This window comes from Lithobates pipiens, unplaced genomic scaffold (assembly GCF_037356315.1).
Source record: "Lithobates pipiens isolate NorthernLeopardFrog02 unplaced genomic scaffold, aLitPip1_a1.2 Scaffold_8, whole genome shotgun sequence".
In the NCBI taxonomy this organism is placed as follows: domain Eukaryota; kingdom Metazoa; phylum Chordata; class Amphibia; order Anura; family Ranidae; genus Lithobates; species Lithobates pipiens.
Genome location: NW_027507903.1, coordinates 592,261,108 through 592,280,598, shown reverse-complemented (window position 1 = coordinate 592,280,598; position 19,491 = coordinate 592,261,108). Strand labels below are relative to the sequence as shown.

Sequence of the window (19,491 nt, the reverse complement as noted above, 5' to 3'; positions counted from 1 at the left end):
AATGAAGGAGAAAAATGACCTGTTTGCAAAATTTTATAACAAACTATTAAACATGATTTTTATTTTTTTTTGCATCTTTTTTTGTTTGTTTAGCAAAAAATAAAACTCCCAGCTGTAATTAAATACCACCAAAAGAAAGCTCTATTTGTGGGAAAAAAATTATAAAAATGTAATTTGGGTACAGTGTTGTATGCCCGCGCAATTGTCATTCAAAGTGCATCAGCGCTGAAAGCTGAAAGTTGGTCTGGGCATGAGGGGGGTTTAAGTGCCCAGTAAGCAAGTGGTTAATTAGATAAATTTGTTTAATGTCAGAAACCATAAAACAGACTGAGACAGAAGTACAATCAAATCACACTTGTTTATTAATAAAAATAAAAAGGTAAATAGAAAAGCATAGTTAAGCATAGATAGAGTCCTGTAGCCAGATCGGGTAGTCAGCCAGTCCAAAGTTCATTAAGCAGATCGGGTAATCAGCCAGTCCAGATGTCAGAGATCCAAGGAGAGCAACCGCAAGCAGGATAAGAAGCCAGATGGGATGTCAGCAAGCCAGTCTTGAAACAAACAGCAGGAGATGGTTCCCTGTGATGTGACCAACACAAAGGCAAATGGAAAATGAGCAGGAAGGCTTTAAATCGGCAGGTCAGACGAGCATCATTGGGAACAGCTGGTAACTGTGGAAAGAGAAGAGAGCTGGCAATTAGCCGACAGCTGAGCAGCCAGCCCAGAGGAGGAAGGGCTAAGCCAGCCCTGACAGTTAAATCCATTTAATTTGTTTTTGGAATTCATTTTGTTTTTTCGTATTCAAATTAATTAAAATTTTCAGAATACAGATAGATTCAAAGAATTTTTAAATCAATTTAGAATAGCTTTCAAATAAGAATAGTTTTCGAATTAGAATAGTTTTCCAATTTCCAAGGACAATAATATAGAATAGAAAATAAAGGAATAGAATAGAAAGGAATATAACATAAAATAAAAGAATAGGATATAATGGAATAGAATAGTGTATAATAAAAAGAATGAAATAGAAAGAATTGAACAGAAAATAAAATAATAGAATATAATGGAATATAATAAAAAATAGAACAAAATAGACAATAACCATCTTCTGGAATTCGAATAGAAAAGAATATAATTTACTTACTAACATTTCCACATTATATTTGATCATCATAACTTGCAAGAAGGGCCTTTCCCTCCTCTGAAAGTTTAAATTTATTCCACTTAGCCCAGGTTTCTAAGTATAACTCGTGCCAATTTTGAGCTGAGAGTACCAAGTCCTCCATCTTATTTATCTCCTCCACTCTCATTAGCCAGGAAGAGATAGATGGGGGCCTTGGATCTCTCCACTGCCGTGCAATACATGATCTAGCAGCATTAAATAGATGATGCAAAATTAATTTGTTGTATATATTTTCTGATATATGTGAAACATGTAATAAAAATAAGGCCGGATCCTCAGGGAGGGTGTAGTAAGTACATTTCTGAGATATGCGATGCACCTCCTTCCAGAAGTGTTCCAGTTTCAAGCATGACCAGAAAATGTGAAATAGCATCCCCTTGTCTTCCATACCATTTTGTTAGAATTTTAAAATTTGTTTCCTGAACCCGTGTGCATATAGCCATGCTTATTATTTGTTTCTGTTGTACCGGGGAAAAGGTCCTATCCAATATCGTTTCCCACTTCCTTATAAAGGGGGAGTATACCCCTCAGTGGGGGTGATCAATAGCGCATACATTTGTGAAAGTCTATGGGATAGTGGGCCTTTCTCTTCACATAATTTTTCTAACTCCGTCAACGGTCCTCGAAATCTGTCTGGGAGCAGGAGAGTATTTAAAAAATGTCGAAGTTGTGCCCCACTCCTAAAGTCAAGACTAAATCGGTCCCTTGATGAGGTCAGCACCGTTAATGAAGGCCAAGTCCTCATTTGCGCAAAATGCGAAGCCTGGTAACATTGTGACTCCAGTAATCTTTTAAATGGGCCCTCCTGTAGTCCCAGGGGGAAGCAAGGGTTCCCCACAATATTGTACAGGGGAAGTGGACCGGTGATAGTCTGGTAGTGGAGCATATTCGAGAGCAAATACGCATGGTGGGGCCTATGGTTGGGTGTTTTCTTAAAGCGGGAGTCCACCGGGACTCTGCGTTTTTTTTTTTTTTTAAAAGCCAGCAGCTACAAATACTGCAGCTGCTGACTTTTAAAATAGTGACACTTACCTGTCCAGCGCGCCCGCGATGTCGGCACCCCAAGCCGATCGCTAGGTCGTCTGTCGGGTCCTGCCGCCGCCATCTTGGGTATGGGAATCAGGAAATGGAGCCTTTCGGCTTCATTTCCCGGTTCCCTACTGCGCATGCGCGAGCCGCGCGGCGCAATCCGGATGGTCCCTGCTGCCTCTGGGAACTGTGTGTTTCCCAGCAGGCAGCGGGGCACTTGCGCAAAGGGGCGGGCAGTTGCGGAAAGGGGCGTAATCTACGCCCCTTTCCGCAGACAGCTATCCCGGAAGTGGGTGCAGTTACCTGGATTATCCAGGTAACTGCACCCCCCTCCCCCCTGAAAGGTGCCAATTGTGGCGCCGGAGGGGGGGGGATTCCGATGAGCGGAGGTCCATTTTAGGGTGGACCTCCGCTTTAAGGTCCGACTAAGATCTGCATAACACCAAACTGCCCACCTCAACGGGACCATACTCTGAAATTGCTCGATCCGTGGCCACAATTTGAGATCTGCATGTCTATACCAGTCTAATAATCTCCCCATGTGTTCTGTGTGGTAATATTTCTGAGTATCTGGTACTGCCATCCCTCCATACTGATTTGGCAGGGTCAAAAGTCGGCGTTGTAGCCTAGGTCTTTTGTTAGTCCAAATAAATTGGGTTATTGTCGTATTAATCTGTTTAAAAAATTCTTGAGGGATATGAATTGGCAGTGTTTGAAACAGATACACAAGTCTAGGCAAGATTGACATTTTGATTATATTACACCTACCGAACCAGGAAAAAAAGACTTGATGCCATTTGGCAAGTAACTTCCATATCCTACTAAGTAAAGGTGGAAAATTCAATGCATATACTTGAGCTAACTTAGATGGGATAAGCATACCCAGGTATTTAAGGGCCATTGTCGTCCATCTAAAATTAAAATTTGTCTTTAAAATTTCTATCTGAGATGGGGGCATAACTACCCCCATTGCCTCCGATTTTGACATATTGATTTTTAAGTTAGATAGATTTCCATATTGATCTAGCTCTCCCAATAGATTTGGTAGGGATATACTTGGTTTAGTAAGTGAAAATAAAAGATCATCCGTGTAAGCGGATACCTTATGATGTAAATCCCCCATTTGTATCCCCGTGATGTCTGGGTTTTGCCACACTTTACAAAGCAATGGCTCTAGGGATTAGGGATGGGCGAACGGTTCGCCCGGCGGTCGTTTCGCAGTGAATTTTGGCTGTTCGCCGTCCGCCCAGTTTGGCGGACTATTGCCACCGTTTGCCCGGCGGACTTCCGTGTTTACTGTGTAAAAGAACTTTGACCTATGATGACACATCCATCATGGGGTACAGGACAGCCAATTGAGACATTACAGCACATGGACACTTGGACATTCCCCCTAACTTATAAATAGACCCGATCCGGCGGCCATTTTACATTCTTTTGTATGTCACTATAGGGAGAGGTTGCTGTGTGGAGCAGGGAGAGACTTCGGTGACCCAAATCGCTAGCTATTAGGTCCACAAAAGTTCTTTTAAGGACTGGTATCATGATATAGGTGTTAGGTGTAGTTCAGGATATAGGTTTGAGGCACTGCTCTGCTAGTGATTGTTGCAGCAGCCTGTCTTTTGTCAGTGTATAGAAAGGGACAGGATGCTGTGTGCAGCAGGGACAGTCAGTTTAATCATTAGCTGTTACTATTAGGTCCACAAAAGTCCTTTTCAGGACTGGTATGGTAAAGTAGTACAGGATATAGTTTTGAGTGCTATTCAAGTTATTGTTCCAGCAGCCTGTGTTTTGTCAGTTTAAATAGGGACAGGCAGGAAACTGTGTGTGGCAGTGAGGGACAGTCAGTTTAATCAGTAGCTGTTACTATTAGGTCCACAAAGGTTCTTTTCAGGACTGGTATGGTAATAGGCTTGTACAAGTATAATATTCTTTCTTCCAAATATAGAAATAATATTATACTTGACTGCTGCCCTTCTGCTGCAGTAGTCCTTTATGAGTATAGGGACTGAGGTACAGTCTGCTAATCATTCACAACCTACTAGTTCCACAAAGGTCCTTATAAGGACTGGTAAGGTAAGGGTACTACAGTACATAGGGTTGAGTGAGGTACAGTCTGCTATTCCTTAAGGACTGGTATAGGTCCACAATATATAGGGTTGAGGTGCACTACTGCTGACTGCTGCCCTATACTGCAGCAGTCCTTTATCAGTATAGGGGCTGAGGTACAGTCTGCTAATCATTCACAACCTACTAGTTCCACCAAGGTTCTTATAAGGACTGGTAAGGTATAGGGTACTACAGGACATAGGGTTGAGTGAGGTACAGTCTGCTATTCCTTAAGGACTGGTATAGGTCCACAATATATAGGGTTGAGGTGCACTACTGCTGACTGCTGCCCTATACTGCAGCAGTCCTTTATCAGTATAGGGACTGAGAGTTTTGTCACAGGGTCATTTAAAAAATGACAGACAGAGGAAGAGTCAGGCCCTTCCGCAGGGGTGGTAGGGGTAGGGCAGGAGCAACAGGCTTGAGCCAAAGTGGGAAGTTGCAGAAGGTGCTTTCAATTACTTTAAAGGACGCACCAGACTTGGTTGAGTGGCTCACTCAGCCTTACTTTTCTGCACCCTCCTCATCCTCTCGATCTGCACCCTCTTCTTCACTCTCTGCTATGTGCACCCCCAAAGACACTACCACCACCACCACCACCACATAACTTCCGCTTGAGTCACAGGAATTATTTTCCAATCCATATTAAGACATTTCTGATGCGCAGCCACTCTTGGCATTGGATCAGGAAGAGGAGGTAGCAAGAACCGCCACTCAGCAGTCTGACGACAGTACCCAGATCAGCCCAAGGAGGAGGTTGGTCCCCGGTGTTGCTGCCTACTCCGAGATCTCTACTTATAGCGGTGGGGAAGGTGACGATGATGACGTGTCTAGTGATGTCACGTGGGTGCCCACAAGAGAGGAAGAGGAGGGGAGTTCAGAGGGAGATATGGACCAGCAGATAGGGAGGAGAAGCAGGAATAACTTACATTGCACAGGAGGGACAAAGCAGACTGCTAATGTATCAGGAGAGAGGCATCGACCATGTACGGTCACATCTGGCGCTCCCAGGACGCCGGCACATGACTCCGCAGTGTGGGCTTTTTTTTAACGTGTCCGCTGCTGACAATAGTGTTGCCATCTGCAATCTTTGCAGTCAACGCATTAGTGGCGGTAAGCCCAACACTCACCTAGGGACGACGTATTTCTCAGAGAAGGGCATCCCAGAGCTATATGGCCATGTTCAGCGGCAAGTGAATCTATCTCTGGCACACAGTGTCGGTGCCAAGATACATCTGACCACAGACACGTGGTCTAGCAAACACGGGCAGGGAAGGTATATCACTTTTACTGCCCATTGGGTGTACCTTCTGACGGCCGTCAAGCATGTAACCCATGGCACCCGTGTAGATTTGGTTTTACCACCACGGATTGCATGCAGGCCTGGCTTTTCTTCTCCTCCTCCTCCTACTCCATCCTCCTCCCTCTTCTCCTCGGCGGACTCCTCCTTTTCCACTGCTAGCGTCTCTTCCGCTGCGCCGCCCAAGCTCCCCAGAACCTATTCGACATGCCAAGTGAGACGTTGCCATGCCGTGCTGCGTCTGTTGTGCCTGGAAGCCAAGAGCCACACTGGCCTGGCACTCCTTTCAGTTTTGCGTTCACAGGCAGATCAGTGGCTAACACCGCTCAATTTGACAGTTGGTAAAGTGGTGTGTGACAAGGGTGCCAATCTGCTTAGCGCATTGAAACAGGGCAAAATCACGCACGTGCCATGCATGGCACACGTCTTAAACTTGGTCGTGCAGCGATTCGTTGTCAAATACCCTGGGGTCCAGGACATCTTGCGGCAGGCAAGGAAAATCTCGGCCCATTTCAGAAGATCTTACACGGCCATGGCTCGCCTTGCTGACATTCAGCGGCGACACAATCTGCCGGTCAGACGTCTTATTTGCGATTGCCCGATGCGATGGAACTCAACCTTCTATATGCTTGATAGGCTGCTCCAGCAGAAACGTGCAGTTAACGTCTACCTGTATGAACTCTGCGGCAGAACAGGTTCTGGGGAGCTGTTTTTTTTTCACCGCGCCAGTGGCTGCTCATGCGCGACGCATGCAGACTTCTGCAGCCATTTGAGGAGATCACCAAACTGGTCAGTCGCAGCCATGGCGCCATCAGTGACATGGTACCTTATGCCTTCTTTATGGAGCGTACATTGCGTCGTGTCATTGATCAAGCTGTGGAGGAGCAGGAGCGGGAAGATGAGTAAGTCGCAATGCTGGATGAATTCCCGGGGGGGCTACTCTATCTGAGACAAGTCAACAACAGGAGTCTAAAGAGGAGTCAGAGGAGGATGGTGCCGGGGTGGATGAGGAGGAGCAAGAAGAGCATGCTTTAAACCTTTCTGGGATCCCTGTTGTTGTGCGTGGATGGGGAGAGGAAAATAAAGAGGAAGACATTATCCTGGATGATGAGCAGGAGCCAGGCCACCACACCGCTTCCAGTTTAGTGCAAATGGGGGCCTTCATGCTCCAGTGTTTTAATAGGGACCCCCGTATAAAAAGCATAAGGGTCAAGGACCAGTACTGGGTGGCAACGTACTTAGACCCCCTGGTACAAACACAAAATGGCTGAAATGTTACCGCCATCACAGAGGGCTGTCAGAATGCAGCACTTCCAGGCCTTGCTTCGATAAAATGCGGCATTCTGCTTTTGCGTGCGCTGGCAGAGGAGCAATTCCCACTCCCAGAGAAGGCGTTGTGGGTACCAATCCAACAGCGCCTGCAAGAAGAGGCCGGTTTGAAGATGTGTTGGTGACTTCGGATATGAGGTCATTCTTTCAGCCGACCCATCAACAGGTGTCATCCAGATCCAGCATCAGGGAACGGCTAGACCGCCAAGTGTCCGACTACATCGGGTTAACGGCCGATGTGGACGCTCTGAGGAGTGATGAACCCCTGGACTACTGGGTGGGCAGGCTTGACCTCTGGCCAGAGATTGCCCAATTTGCAATCGAACTGTTGGCTTGCCCCTCGTCCAGTGTCCTGTCCGAAAGGACGTTCAGCGCAGCAGGGGGGATCGTGACCGATAAGCGTACTCGCCTAGCTCACGACAGTGTTAACTACCTCCCATTTCTAAAAATGAATGGGGCATGGATCTCGGAAGAATTCAACACAGGTGAACAGTAGACCATGTATATGTCTATAAAAAAAATGTTAATCGAGCACACAGACCTTCTTTCTTCATTTGGCTCACTTCCTTGTCCAAAAAAAGCACACTGTACTATATGCCCATACCCTCCTGTTTGAAGAGGTTGAGCGGTGCCATATTTCTACTGCGGCTGCTTATTATGAGGGGCTCCCACCATCCCTGTGCTGTGCTGAATTCCTCCTGGGGCTTCTTATTATGAGGGGCTCCCACCATCCCTGTGCTGTGCTGACTTCCTCCTGGGGCTGTACCTCTGCTGTGCATATTATGAGGGCTCCCACCATCCCTGTGCTATGCTCATTATGAGGGGCTCCCACCATCCCTGTGCTGTGCTGACTTCCTCCTGGGGCTGCTTATTATGAGGGGCTCCCACCATCCCTGTGCTATGCTGACATCCTCCTGGGGCTGCTTATTATGAGGGGCTCCCACCATCCATGTGCTGTGCTGACATCCTCCTGTGGCTGCTTATTATGAGGGGCTCCCACCATCCCTGTGCTGTGCTGACTTCCTCCTGGGGCTGTTTATTATGAGGGGTTCCCACCATCCCTGTGCTATGCTGACATCCTCCTGGGGCTGCTTATTATGAGGGGCTCCCACCATCCCTGTGCTATGCTCACATCCTCCTGGGGCTGTTTATTATGAGGGGCTCCCACCATCCCTGTGCTGTGCTGACTTCCTCCTGGGGCTGTACCTCTGCTGTGCTCATTATGAGGGGCTCCCACCATCCCTGTGCTATGCTCATTATGAGGGGCTCCCACCATCCCTGTGCTATGCTGACTTCCTCCTGGGGCTGCTTACGGTGCAGGTGTCAGTGCTGTATATCACGGTGCTGGTGTCAGTGCTGTATATCACGGTGCTGGTGTCAGTGCTTTATGTCACGCTGCTGATGTCAGTGCTCTCTATCACGGTGCTGGTGTCAGATCACTCTATCATGGTGCAGGTGTCATTGCTGTATGTCAGGCTGCTGATGTCAGTGCTCTCTATCACGGTGCAGGTGTCATTGCTGTATGTCACGCTGCTGGTGATCATCTCCTGCACCCTCTTCTTTGACTACCCTGACCTTCCCTCTCCTCCATTGCCTTCATGCGCTCCACAGTCCTGAATTGTCAGAATTTCACATATAAAAAAAGAATGCTTGTAGTTGTCGATCCCAGATTCACCTCATACATGTGTTATGTCATTGGCCATGTGGTTGGACTATGTTTGCACAGCTAGTAATTATTTTGTGGCTGCAAATTTGACCTGTAGGTTTGCAAAGTTCGCCTCCCATTGAAGTCAATGGGGCCCGCCGCGAATGTTGCGGTTCGCAAACTATCGGCCGCGTTTGCCCGTCGGAAGTTCGTCCCGTCGGAAGTTCGTCCATCACTAGTGATAGAGTGGGAATCTAGATTACATGGAAAATCAGCTAGGATGGACCTCATGATACCAATCCCCTCTTAGGTCACCCAAGATATGAACCATCCTTTTTTATATTTTTATCTGATAAGGTGATGGAAGGGAGGAGGGGGCTGAGGGGATGTTCAATTTTGATGTTTTTTGTAAACAAAATTAATATCTTAATAAAGAAATAAAGTTAAAAAAAATTAAAAAAATAAATGGTCATAGCAGCCTTTTTATTAACAAAATAATAATAATTCAAAAGTTTGAACATATAACATGTGTAATGACAACTGTTCACCCTCAGTCTGTTGGTCTTTTACGACACCCCGAACTTCACATATCTTCCACCACTACACTGCAGAACCCTTTCTCCATGATAGGCCACCCGGGATAAACCCTTTGTTGTCTCCCCTCTACACACTGTCAAGCCCGGCCCTGCACTACTTTCTTCTTTCATTTTTCGTTCCGGGCCTCACTATCTGTGCTGAAGTAAACTTTTGCCGTTGGTGAACTTATAAAGACATGCAGTCCTGTGCTCCCCTCTTGTGTCCCGACCCACCAGCTCCCGATAGGTTATTCGCCTATTGGATGCATAAGAAATCCTCTGGATTTCTAGTAAGCGCTACCAATTTCTTTGTATTTTTCCAGCTGGGTAGTGTTTGTCTCAGATGGTTTTTTTATGCAAGGAAGACACAAAAATAATAATGCATCCTGCTACTTTAAAGCATGTTGCATGACACAGTGCTTGTCTTTTGGCCCCCTGTAACACCTAAAAAAACCTGGCTGATCCTGCCAGTTTCTTCCCTCTGTAAACTGACCATGGTGTATTTTGTCAAAGCTTAAAGTGGATGTAAATCCATATATATTTTTATTTATTTGATGTCATAATGTAGAGTATAAGATTTCCTATCATTTGAGCCCAGTCTTGCCACAAAGAGTTATTCCATCTCTGAGCAATCCTCTTTTATTGTTCAGTGAGATAAATCTTGACAAACTCAGAAAAACTGTCAAATCCTCTCCCTTGCTTTGAGTGACAGGTGATTTACATATCTCGTGCACTAGCCTAAGAGATGTGCATTATTTTTTAATTCCCTCCCACTCCACTTTCTTCTGCTGCTCTGCCAGAATTGGATGTTCCTCACCTCAGCATGATTTGGCATGCTAAAATCATGTGTTTACTTTCCTGTCTTTTCACTGGATGTTAGAGATCATAGCAGAATTTCAGTGTAAGAAATACACAGGAGAAAATGCATATTGACAAGGGGAGTGTAGATGTGGGCGGGGAGTCTACTGACATCACGACTCCACCCACCGAGCTCCAGACAACAGACCCACCCACAAAATCTGCAGTTTTTTCGGGTCTCATAGCAGACAGAGGGGAGACATTTGACAGGTAAAGATACATCCAGGAGGCAAGTATATCCTTATAGATAACCCCTATGGCAGTAGTTTAGAAAGGATGACATTGGGTTTACATCCACTTTAATTGAACAAGCTGAAGTTGAAGTTGATTGGCTAACATGCACAGCTTCACCAGTTTTTTTTTTTTTTTTTTTGTAAAGCAACCCCAATACCTATCCATAAATGTTTGTCTTTTTGGCAGATGGGGTACAGGAAGAATTTATCCAAGCACTGGATCCCCGAATCGTTGTCCCTAATACAGAAGTCAAAACATTAGTTACCATTCAAGGTAAGTCTTGAGTCTTGAGTAGAACCGCTGACCTCCAATGTAACAGAGCATTTTTCCACAGACCTCCTACATAAAAGGCACATTTCCACTGATCAACGGTGTAAGGGTGCACTTCTTTACTGACTGCCAATGTAAGGTGCCCTTCTCCACTAACCACCAATGTAAGGGAGCAATTTTTCCATGAACAACAAAGTAAGTGTAGTTCAACGCCCACAAGGTCCAGTGGAAGTTGATGGACCCTAAATGTTGCCCAGACGATGCAAGCCTGCCGACACTTCTGACATCCTGGGTTCAGACATATTTTTAAAGTGATAATACAATTACACATACACCAGATTTTAGCAAAGTAAACAAGTAGCATATAAGAACAAGAATAACTTAGGCATATATCTATCAGTGTTAAACTTTTATGCTGTGTACGCACGATCGGACTTTCCGTCAGACTTTGTCCGGTGGACAATCCGCTGGACTTTGCAGCAGAGGTCCGCCGGACTTTCCGAATGAGCGGACTTGCACACACACGAACTGACTTTCTGGCGGACTATGTCAGACGGACTTTCCGCTGGACTTTAGGCGGAGGTCTGATGGACTTTCCAAATGAACAGACTTGCCCACACATGGACTAAAGTCTGTTCATTCTGAACATTACGCCAGGTACAACGGGACTAGACAAGGAAGTCAATCTCATTGGTGAGATTGACACCTTGCTAGCCTCGTTGCCTGGTATGGATTTTAAGGGTAATCCCCTATACCAAAAGGGTCCCCCCAAAGCCAATACCAGACCCTTATCCGAGCACGCAGCTCGGCCGGTCAGGAAAGGGGGTGGGGACAAGTGAGCCCCCCCCCCCCCCTGAACCGTACCAGGCCGCTTGCCCTGGCAAGGAGAACATTAATCAGAGAGGCAACACAAAGACCTAAGGTAACTCTGGAGGAGCTGCAGAGTTCCACAGCAGAGACTGGAATATCTGTACACAGGACGACAATAAGCCGTACGCTCCATAGAGTTTGGCTTTATGGCAGAGTGGCCAGACTCCCAAAATGTATGGAGGAAGGTGCTCTGGTCTGATGAGACAAAAATGTAACTTTTTGATCATCAAAGAAAATGCTATGTCTGGCGTAAACCCAATACATCATATCACCCAAAAGAACACCATCCCCACAGTAAAACATGGTGGTGGCAGAATAATCCTGTGGGGATGTTTTTCAGCAGTTGGAACTAGGAATCTGGTCAGAGTTGAGGGAAAGATGGATGGTGCTAAATACAGGGATACTCTTGAGCAAAACCTGTACCACTCTGTGTGTGATTTGAGGCTAGGATGGAAATTCACCTTCCAGCAGGACAATGACCCCAAACACACTGCTAAAGCAACACTTGAGTGGTTTAAGGGGAAACATGTAACTGTGTAAGAGAGTATATGTGGAACCTCTGTTTGGGATTTTTAAGGCAAGAAAAAAGATTTTTTATAAAAAATTCATTTATTTGTAAACATTAGTAGAAAAAAGTTCATCAGAAATTTCAACATATAACATGTGGAATGCAAATATTAAAAAATTGCATATGAATAACACAAGAATAAAGTGATACTGTCCACTACATGATACAGTAACCACTGGTGCAAACAGGCGGTGATGAGCAGCAGTTTAACCGCTTGAGATCCGCGCTATAGCTGAATGACGGCTACAGCGCAGACTTGCTTTGCCGGGACTACGTCTATTGACGTCGTCATGTACCAGTTCCCATCAGTGATGCCCATCAGTGCCCAGCAGTGCCACCTATCAGAGCCACCTATCAATGCCCATCAGTCCCATCTATCAGTGGTACCTATCAGTGCCCATCCATGCCACCCATCCGTGCCACCCATCAGTGCCATCTTATCTGTGCCCATCTTTGCCCATCAGTGCCGCCTTATCTGTGCCCATCAGTACTGCCTTATTTGTGCCTATCGGTGCCACCTTATCTGTGCCTATCAGTGCCCACCAGCGCCGCCTCATCAGCGCATTTCAATGAAGGAGAAAAATTACCTGTTTGCTAAATTTTATAACAAACTATTAAACATGATTTATTTTTATTTTTTTGCATCTTTTTTTGTTTGTTTAGCAAAAAATAAAACTCCTAGCTGTAATTAAATACCACCAAAAGAAAGCTTTATTTGTGGGGAAAAAAATGATAAAAATTAAATTTGGGTACAGTGTTGTATGGCCACGCAATTGTTATTCAAAGTGCATCAGCGCTGAAAGCTGAAAATTGGTCTGGGCAGGAGGGGGGTTTAAGTGGCCAGTAAGCAAGTGGTTAAATCCAACGCATTTCGATAATCAATGATCAACAGAATCTTCATCGGGGATATTGTATCACTATCTACAGAAAGTCAGAAATATAATATTTAGAATTGCATGAGAATATATCATATTTCATTTAAATAAATATAAAATATCTGAATGTATACATGAAAGTATCAACTTACATTAAGAGTACCTAAACAGCTAATAGCAGATGCATTCCCAGTGTTAGAGCAAGGAAAGGTCCAAATATCCACAACTAAGCATCTTTCCTATCTACATGGGGGCTGGATATGTTAAAATCCAAAGGTTTGGTGCTCAAAATTGTGGCCCAACAGCTATATATAAAAAAGATTTAAAAAGAGACTAAAAGGGAGACCTTTCTCCGCTTCCAGCTCCCACAAAGAAAATTCTGCCCAATGAAAAGAGGAAAGCGAACAAACAAACTTACTTTGTATATAAAGGAATATAAATAGCCTCCAACTTAATGCTGCCGTTGAAAAAAGACGCTCAATTTTGAGATTACTCCTCGGCAGTCCAGCTGAGGAGGGGAATGGCACCATATGCCATCCACGGTATCCCTTTATGTGATGTGTGGCGCACCGACGTGATGTGTCACGCTGCCGCAATGACACAACGCATCCAGCCATCAATAATGGCTAGGACATGGCATAATGTAAAGGTTGCATCACTTCCTGTCTCCCGGATGTAAACATCCGGAAGTCCATGTGGGCAGCCATTTTGGACAATCAGCGGCGACGCCAGACATCACAACGATGCACCAACAACCCACCCCACATAACCCCCAGTGTAAACCATCTAGGCCACACACCCCCATTCAGCAAACATCTGGAACAGACAGGGGTGGCCCAGTTGGGACAAAAACTGCCAGCACAAAATAACTCCTGGGGTGAAAAACACCCCCTGAGAGGAGAAGAGAAGGGCTGCTATGTTGAAAAGGAAAAAACATGGGGGCCCCCTTTTGTGCCGGGTAGAGGTATAAGGGTCCTTAATAGTGTAAAATGTAAAAAAAAAAAACAATTAAAAGGAAAAAGTTCCTTTGCTCATAATTCACGGGGAATGCCTTCTGCTGTACATAATTCTGAATCATCATACAATAATCTCTTCCTATAGGCCATCCTGATCCAAGGTGCCTAAATTGCAGAAAGAGATTAAGGGTTATTAACATATTTAAAATAAACCCTATGTGTGTGCATCTAATTTACAAAAAATCCCTCAGGTCCTAAAACATAGGAGATATTGATGGTAAACAAAAAGGAAGAAAGAGAGATGAATTTTTTTTTAAAGAACAGTTTTTATTGCAAATCAAAAACAGAACAAAAAATACATAGTCATTTACATATTGTGAAAGCATGTTTGTTATACAGTAAATGCGGGCGCAACCACTGGCAAGTATCCAGGGACATTGAGACCAACATATGACTGGTATAAACATTGAAAACCATCTGAACTTATTTGAATTTCCATCAATCAATCTCTTGATAGTATTTATATGAAAGATGGTAGGAAGCAGAACCAGAACATACTTATGATGCATCGTGTAACATATCAGTCGAGACTCTCGTGAGTATGAACCGTGCCTTCGGCCCATGGCCGATGGGAGTTATGGGAGAGTTTATGTTAAGAGAAGGTGTGGTTATCAGGGATAGGGAAGTACCGTTTCTATAGATATCTGTGGGGAGAGCGAGCTTGTATCCTGTAAATAACTCGTGGAGAGTGTCGAATTAGAGCAGGGATTGTGTGGGGAGGGAATACTGTCAGGGATCAGACAAGCGGAATCAAAGGTTATCTTTTGTCGTCTCTAATTGATTCAGGGCTGTATGAGGCGCTTGAAGGTATCTGTAGTTTTGAAGTGAATCCAGCATGACCAAGTGGCTGTAAATTTCGTAGGAGTGTCTTTCGCTTGATGTATAAGATCCTCCATCATCATCGTTGCATTGATGCGGCTAAACCAATCTGTAATGAGTGGTGGATTAGGGGAGCACCATCGAAATGGAATGCACATTCTAGCCGCGTTAACCATGTGCATGGCCAGGGACTTGTAGTAAAAGCGAGTGGCCGGACCCGCGAGATGCAATAAAAATTGGGCTTGGGATAAGTCCAGATGGCAAGTCGTAACGGTTGTTATTATTTTGTGAACTTCCGACCAAAAAGGCTGAAGGATCGGGCAAGACCACCAGATGTGGATGAGCTCAAGATGAATTATGTCACAAAAGCATATCCCAGACTTATAGATCAAATTTGTATTGAGATAGAGATAATCACCACACAAATAAGCACTTTTGTAACTGAAATATAAGGTTTTATGTGTTTGAGAGTTTCAGTCCATCTTTCCCGAGCTTAAACCTTCCAGGAAAGGTCTGAAACTCGTTTAAGCCGGGGGGGTTGTGATCTTTAGGTACCTGATCCAGCGCATTTCACGCTGTAGCAAGATCTTTTTCCAGTCGCCTCCCCTGATAGGTATGTGAAACCTATCCAAGATAGAGAAATTGATCTTAGGTAATAGGTAATTGTGCTTTCTGGCAATGTGTCTTCCCAACGGCAGAAATAAATGGCCTATACGCATACTGTGCATATGTTGAGTGCCGAGTTTTGCCCACGTAGAAGGCACCGCACTGACACTGCATGAGGTAGATGACACCCTGCGTTTTGCAGTTAGCAAAATGTTTCAGACTGACCATCTCCCCATTGGGCAGTGTCAGTGAGGTCCCTCCACCTATGACTGCACATTGTGAACAAGATCCACAAGGATAAGTTCCTCAGGTTTTGCAGGTGTCTCTCCTTGAGCTCCCTTTTGTATTCACTCTGAAATGTAATGTAATCTCTGGTTTCTGTGTCACAAATCCTCCCAGGATGAGATCCTCAGTTAGAATATGCTAATATTTTGTAATCATTTTTCTTATTTGATTATGTTCGTTAGAGTATCTCATGATAATTCTAGTGGTTTTGTCTGTGTTATTTTTACTTTTAGTTTTAAAGATAAGGTCTTGTCTAGTGGTATTTTTCACACGATTAAATGCCTTTTTTTAGGGCTGACTTAGTATACACCCTAATCAACAATCTGGCGGTGAGTTCATCCGATTCTCTTTGAAAGTCTTCATTGGTAGTGCAATTCCTTCTAATGCGTAGAAATTGACTGAACAGAATTGATTTCTTCAGGGATTCAGGGTGGAAGCTATCTGCATGTAGCAAAGTATTGCCAGTGGTTTCTTTCCTATTGTTAGAAACCAGACCAACTCTGTGGGCTACCGTCCTTTCTGGTCATATCAGGGGCTTGACCAGAGATGAGAAGTTACGAATAAACTTCCGGTAGTAGTTGGCAAAACCCAGGAAACGCTGCAGAGGACGTAAACCCATGGGTTGAGGACACTGTAGGACTGCCGAAAGTTTCTCTGGGTCCATCGAAAAACCAGCAGTGGAAATGACATAGCCCAGGAATTTAACCTGTTCACGACGGAACTTGCATTTCTCTAGTTTACAATAGAGATTGTTCTCCCTTCGTTTCTGAAGCACACGACAGACATCTATGTGATGGCTCTCCAGGGACATGGAAAATATGAGGATATCATCAAGATAAACCACCTCCTCTTCACAAAGAAGAAACCAACAAGAGATGAGGATTTGCGGGTGAAACCTCGAGAAAGTGCATCAGCAACATACTCCTCTATGGCCTTATCCTCCAAGACCGACAAAAGGTAAACTCGGCCACGAGGAGGTATGGCACCAGGATGAAGGTCAATTGCACAATCATAAGACCGGTGTGGAGGCAAACTACTGTCTTGACCTTTATCAAAGACATCGCTAAAATCACGGTGCTCCTCTGGCAGGGAGGAGAGTGAAGAGGTGCACAGAACCTTGGATACCTTCAGGAAGCATGTCTCACTGATTTGTGCTGACCAGGAGAGAACATCAGCACGGAGCCAATCAAAAGAGGGGTTGTGCCTCTGTAACCTAGAATAACCAATAACCAGCAGAAACCTGGGTGAGGAAATAACTTGGAATTGGCAGCTGGACGCATTGTGTCATTACGGGGGCATGACACGTCACGACAGTGTGCCACACATCACATAAAGGGACACCAAGTATGGTATATGGTGCCATTCCCCTCCTCAGCTGGACAGCGGAGGAGTAATCTCAAAGTTGAGCGGCTTTTTTCAATGGCAGCATTAGGTTGGAGGCTCTTTATATTCCTTTCTATACAAAGTAAGTTTGTTTGTTCTCTTCCCTCTTTCATTGGGTGGAATTTTCTTTGCGGGAGCTGGAAATTGAGAAATTTCTCCCTTTTGATCGCTTTACAAATTTTGCATATCTTTTTTATATACTGCTGTTGGGCCATGCTTTTGAGCACCTAACCTTTGGATTTTAACATATCCAGCCATCCTTTAAATGGGAAAGATACTTAGTTCTGCATGTTTGGACCTTTCCTTGCTCTAGCACTGGGAATGCGTCTGCTATTAGCTGTTTGTGTACTCTTAATGTAAGTTGATACTTTTATGTATACATACAGATACTTTATATTTATTTAAATTAAATATGATATATGCTTTTGCAATTCTAAATATTGTATTTTTGACTTTCTGTAGATAGTGATACAATATCCATGATGAAGATTCTGTTGATTATCGAAACACGTTGGATTTAAACCACTACTTGTCACCGCCTGTTTGCACCAGTGGTTACTGTATCATGTAGTGGACAGGATCACTTTATTCTTGTGTTATTCATATGCAAATTTTTTTTTAATATTTGCATTCCACATGTTTTATGCTGAAATTTCAGATGAACCTTTTTCTACAAATGTTTACAAATAAATAAATTTTTTTATAAAAATCTTTTTTCTTGCCCTAAAAATCCCAAACAGAGGTCACACATATACTCTCTTATGCTACAAGGGGTGATGGCAATTACATGTCCAATTATAGGAGTCACTCTACTTTCCTAAACATGTAAATGTATTGGAATGGCCTAGTCAAATCCCAGACATCAATCCAATAGAAAATCTGTGGTCAGACTTAAAGATTGCTGTTCACAAGCGCAAACCATCCAACTTCAAGGAGCTGGAGCAGTTTTGCAAGGAGGAATGGGCAAACATCCCAGTGGTAAGATGTGGCAAGCTCATAGAGACTTATCCAAAGCAACTTGGAGCTGTGATAGCCACAAAAGATGGCTCTACAAAGTTTTGACTTTAGGGGGGAGAATAGTTGACTTTTTCTGTTATTTTGTCCTATTTTTTGTTTGCTTCACATTTAAAAAAAAAACATCTTAAAAGTTGTGGGCATGTTCTGTAAATGAAATGATGCAAACCTCAAAAAATCACATAACAAATGTTAATTCCAGGTTGTGAGGCAACAAAACAAAAAAAATGCCAAAGGGGGGAGGGGGAGGGGACTTTTGCAAGGTACTGTACATGATACATTTTTTACCCAACATAATATTGCATAGCATAACTCCTGGTTTCATAGAGACTAAGCATGATATGTATTTTACTTATGCTTTACTCAGAAGAGCTAATATGTCCCATTGGCTTCCTGCATATCTTAACATAGTCATGCAGGGTATTAAATTAAACAGGATGCTCTTATGCATTTGTGCAAATACTTGCTTAATGTAGCTTTATCCGGCCAGTATTTAATAAATATGAATACATTTTGGTTCTAGCAGTTAAAAACATTCAGCCAGGAATGTAGATGTTTACTTCTTGCTAAAATATTTACTACATGCCATGAAGCCTCTATTAATAGAGGTTAACAATGCTATTAATTGGCAGTTGGCTTGGGAAATGCCTATTTGGTTCAGTTACCTGCCCCTGGATCATGTCAGAAATGCTATAAACTGGAAGTTTCAATGACTAGTTTTTGATATGCTAATTACATATCTCTGTATTTCAGTGTGATTACTATTGCTATGAGTCGTAATACAAATCCTTTGAAGCTTAATGGGAGGTCTCTGCTGAAAATGTATTATATTAATTTTTATTATTTTCTGATGTGGAAGAGCATCAGATTTTTTATTTTATTTTTAAAGAATGTATTTTAAAAAATTTCACTGGCTGGGCCACAAACAACAGACTTTAATGTGAAGGATTTATCGCAGACTTGCAAACCCTGAGCAATGGGGTTGATACTGTTCTTAAGCTGTCTTTACCCTTTAGTTTGGAGGTTATTGTCTCAGAGGTTATTATATTATCAGTTCAGGGATCCTTTCCTCACTAATCACCTATGTAAGGGGGCACTTCTCTACTAACTACCAATTTAATGGCGTACGTAACTTGATAAACACTGGAGTAAACCAATAAAGGTAAATAGCTTAAAGCTGTACTCTGGGCACACAAACTTTAATTTAAATATATTCCTCTATAGCCACAAAGCATATAAATCCACTTTGTGTAGACCAAATGTCTATGCAAACCCAGATATTACCTTGTCAATGCAGCAGTGACATCATCACTGTGTTGCACATAGTTTGTGCAGAGAGCAGAGTTGTAGGAGAAGCCCAGAAGGCTCCCCCACCACAGAAAGCTACAGGACGGGGTGGAGACAAGACAAGTGACTGGTCTATATTACAGGATTCTCCTACACAGAGGTAAAGTTTCTCATTTGATTACTGCACAGATCTAGAATAAATACACAAAAGCACAACAATTTTTGAGTAAAACATA

The 19,491-nt window shown here is 43.7% G+C and overlaps 1 protein-coding gene across 3 annotated transcripts in view; it reads left to right on the top strand.

The window, feature by feature from the left end:
* The window catches only part of LOC143961241 (complement C3-like), a 649,911-nt gene that overhangs the window by 487,911 nt on the left and 142,509 nt on the right, over positions 1-19,491 (top strand). For all 3 annotated transcript variants that reach the window (XM_077470478.1, XM_077470476.1, XM_077470477.1), the window contains one exon: positions 10,449-10,535. In XM_077470478.1, the coding sequence (XP_077326604.1) occupies positions 10,449-10,535 (87 nt within the window). The remainder of the gene's footprint in view (positions 1-10,448; positions 10,536-19,491) is intronic.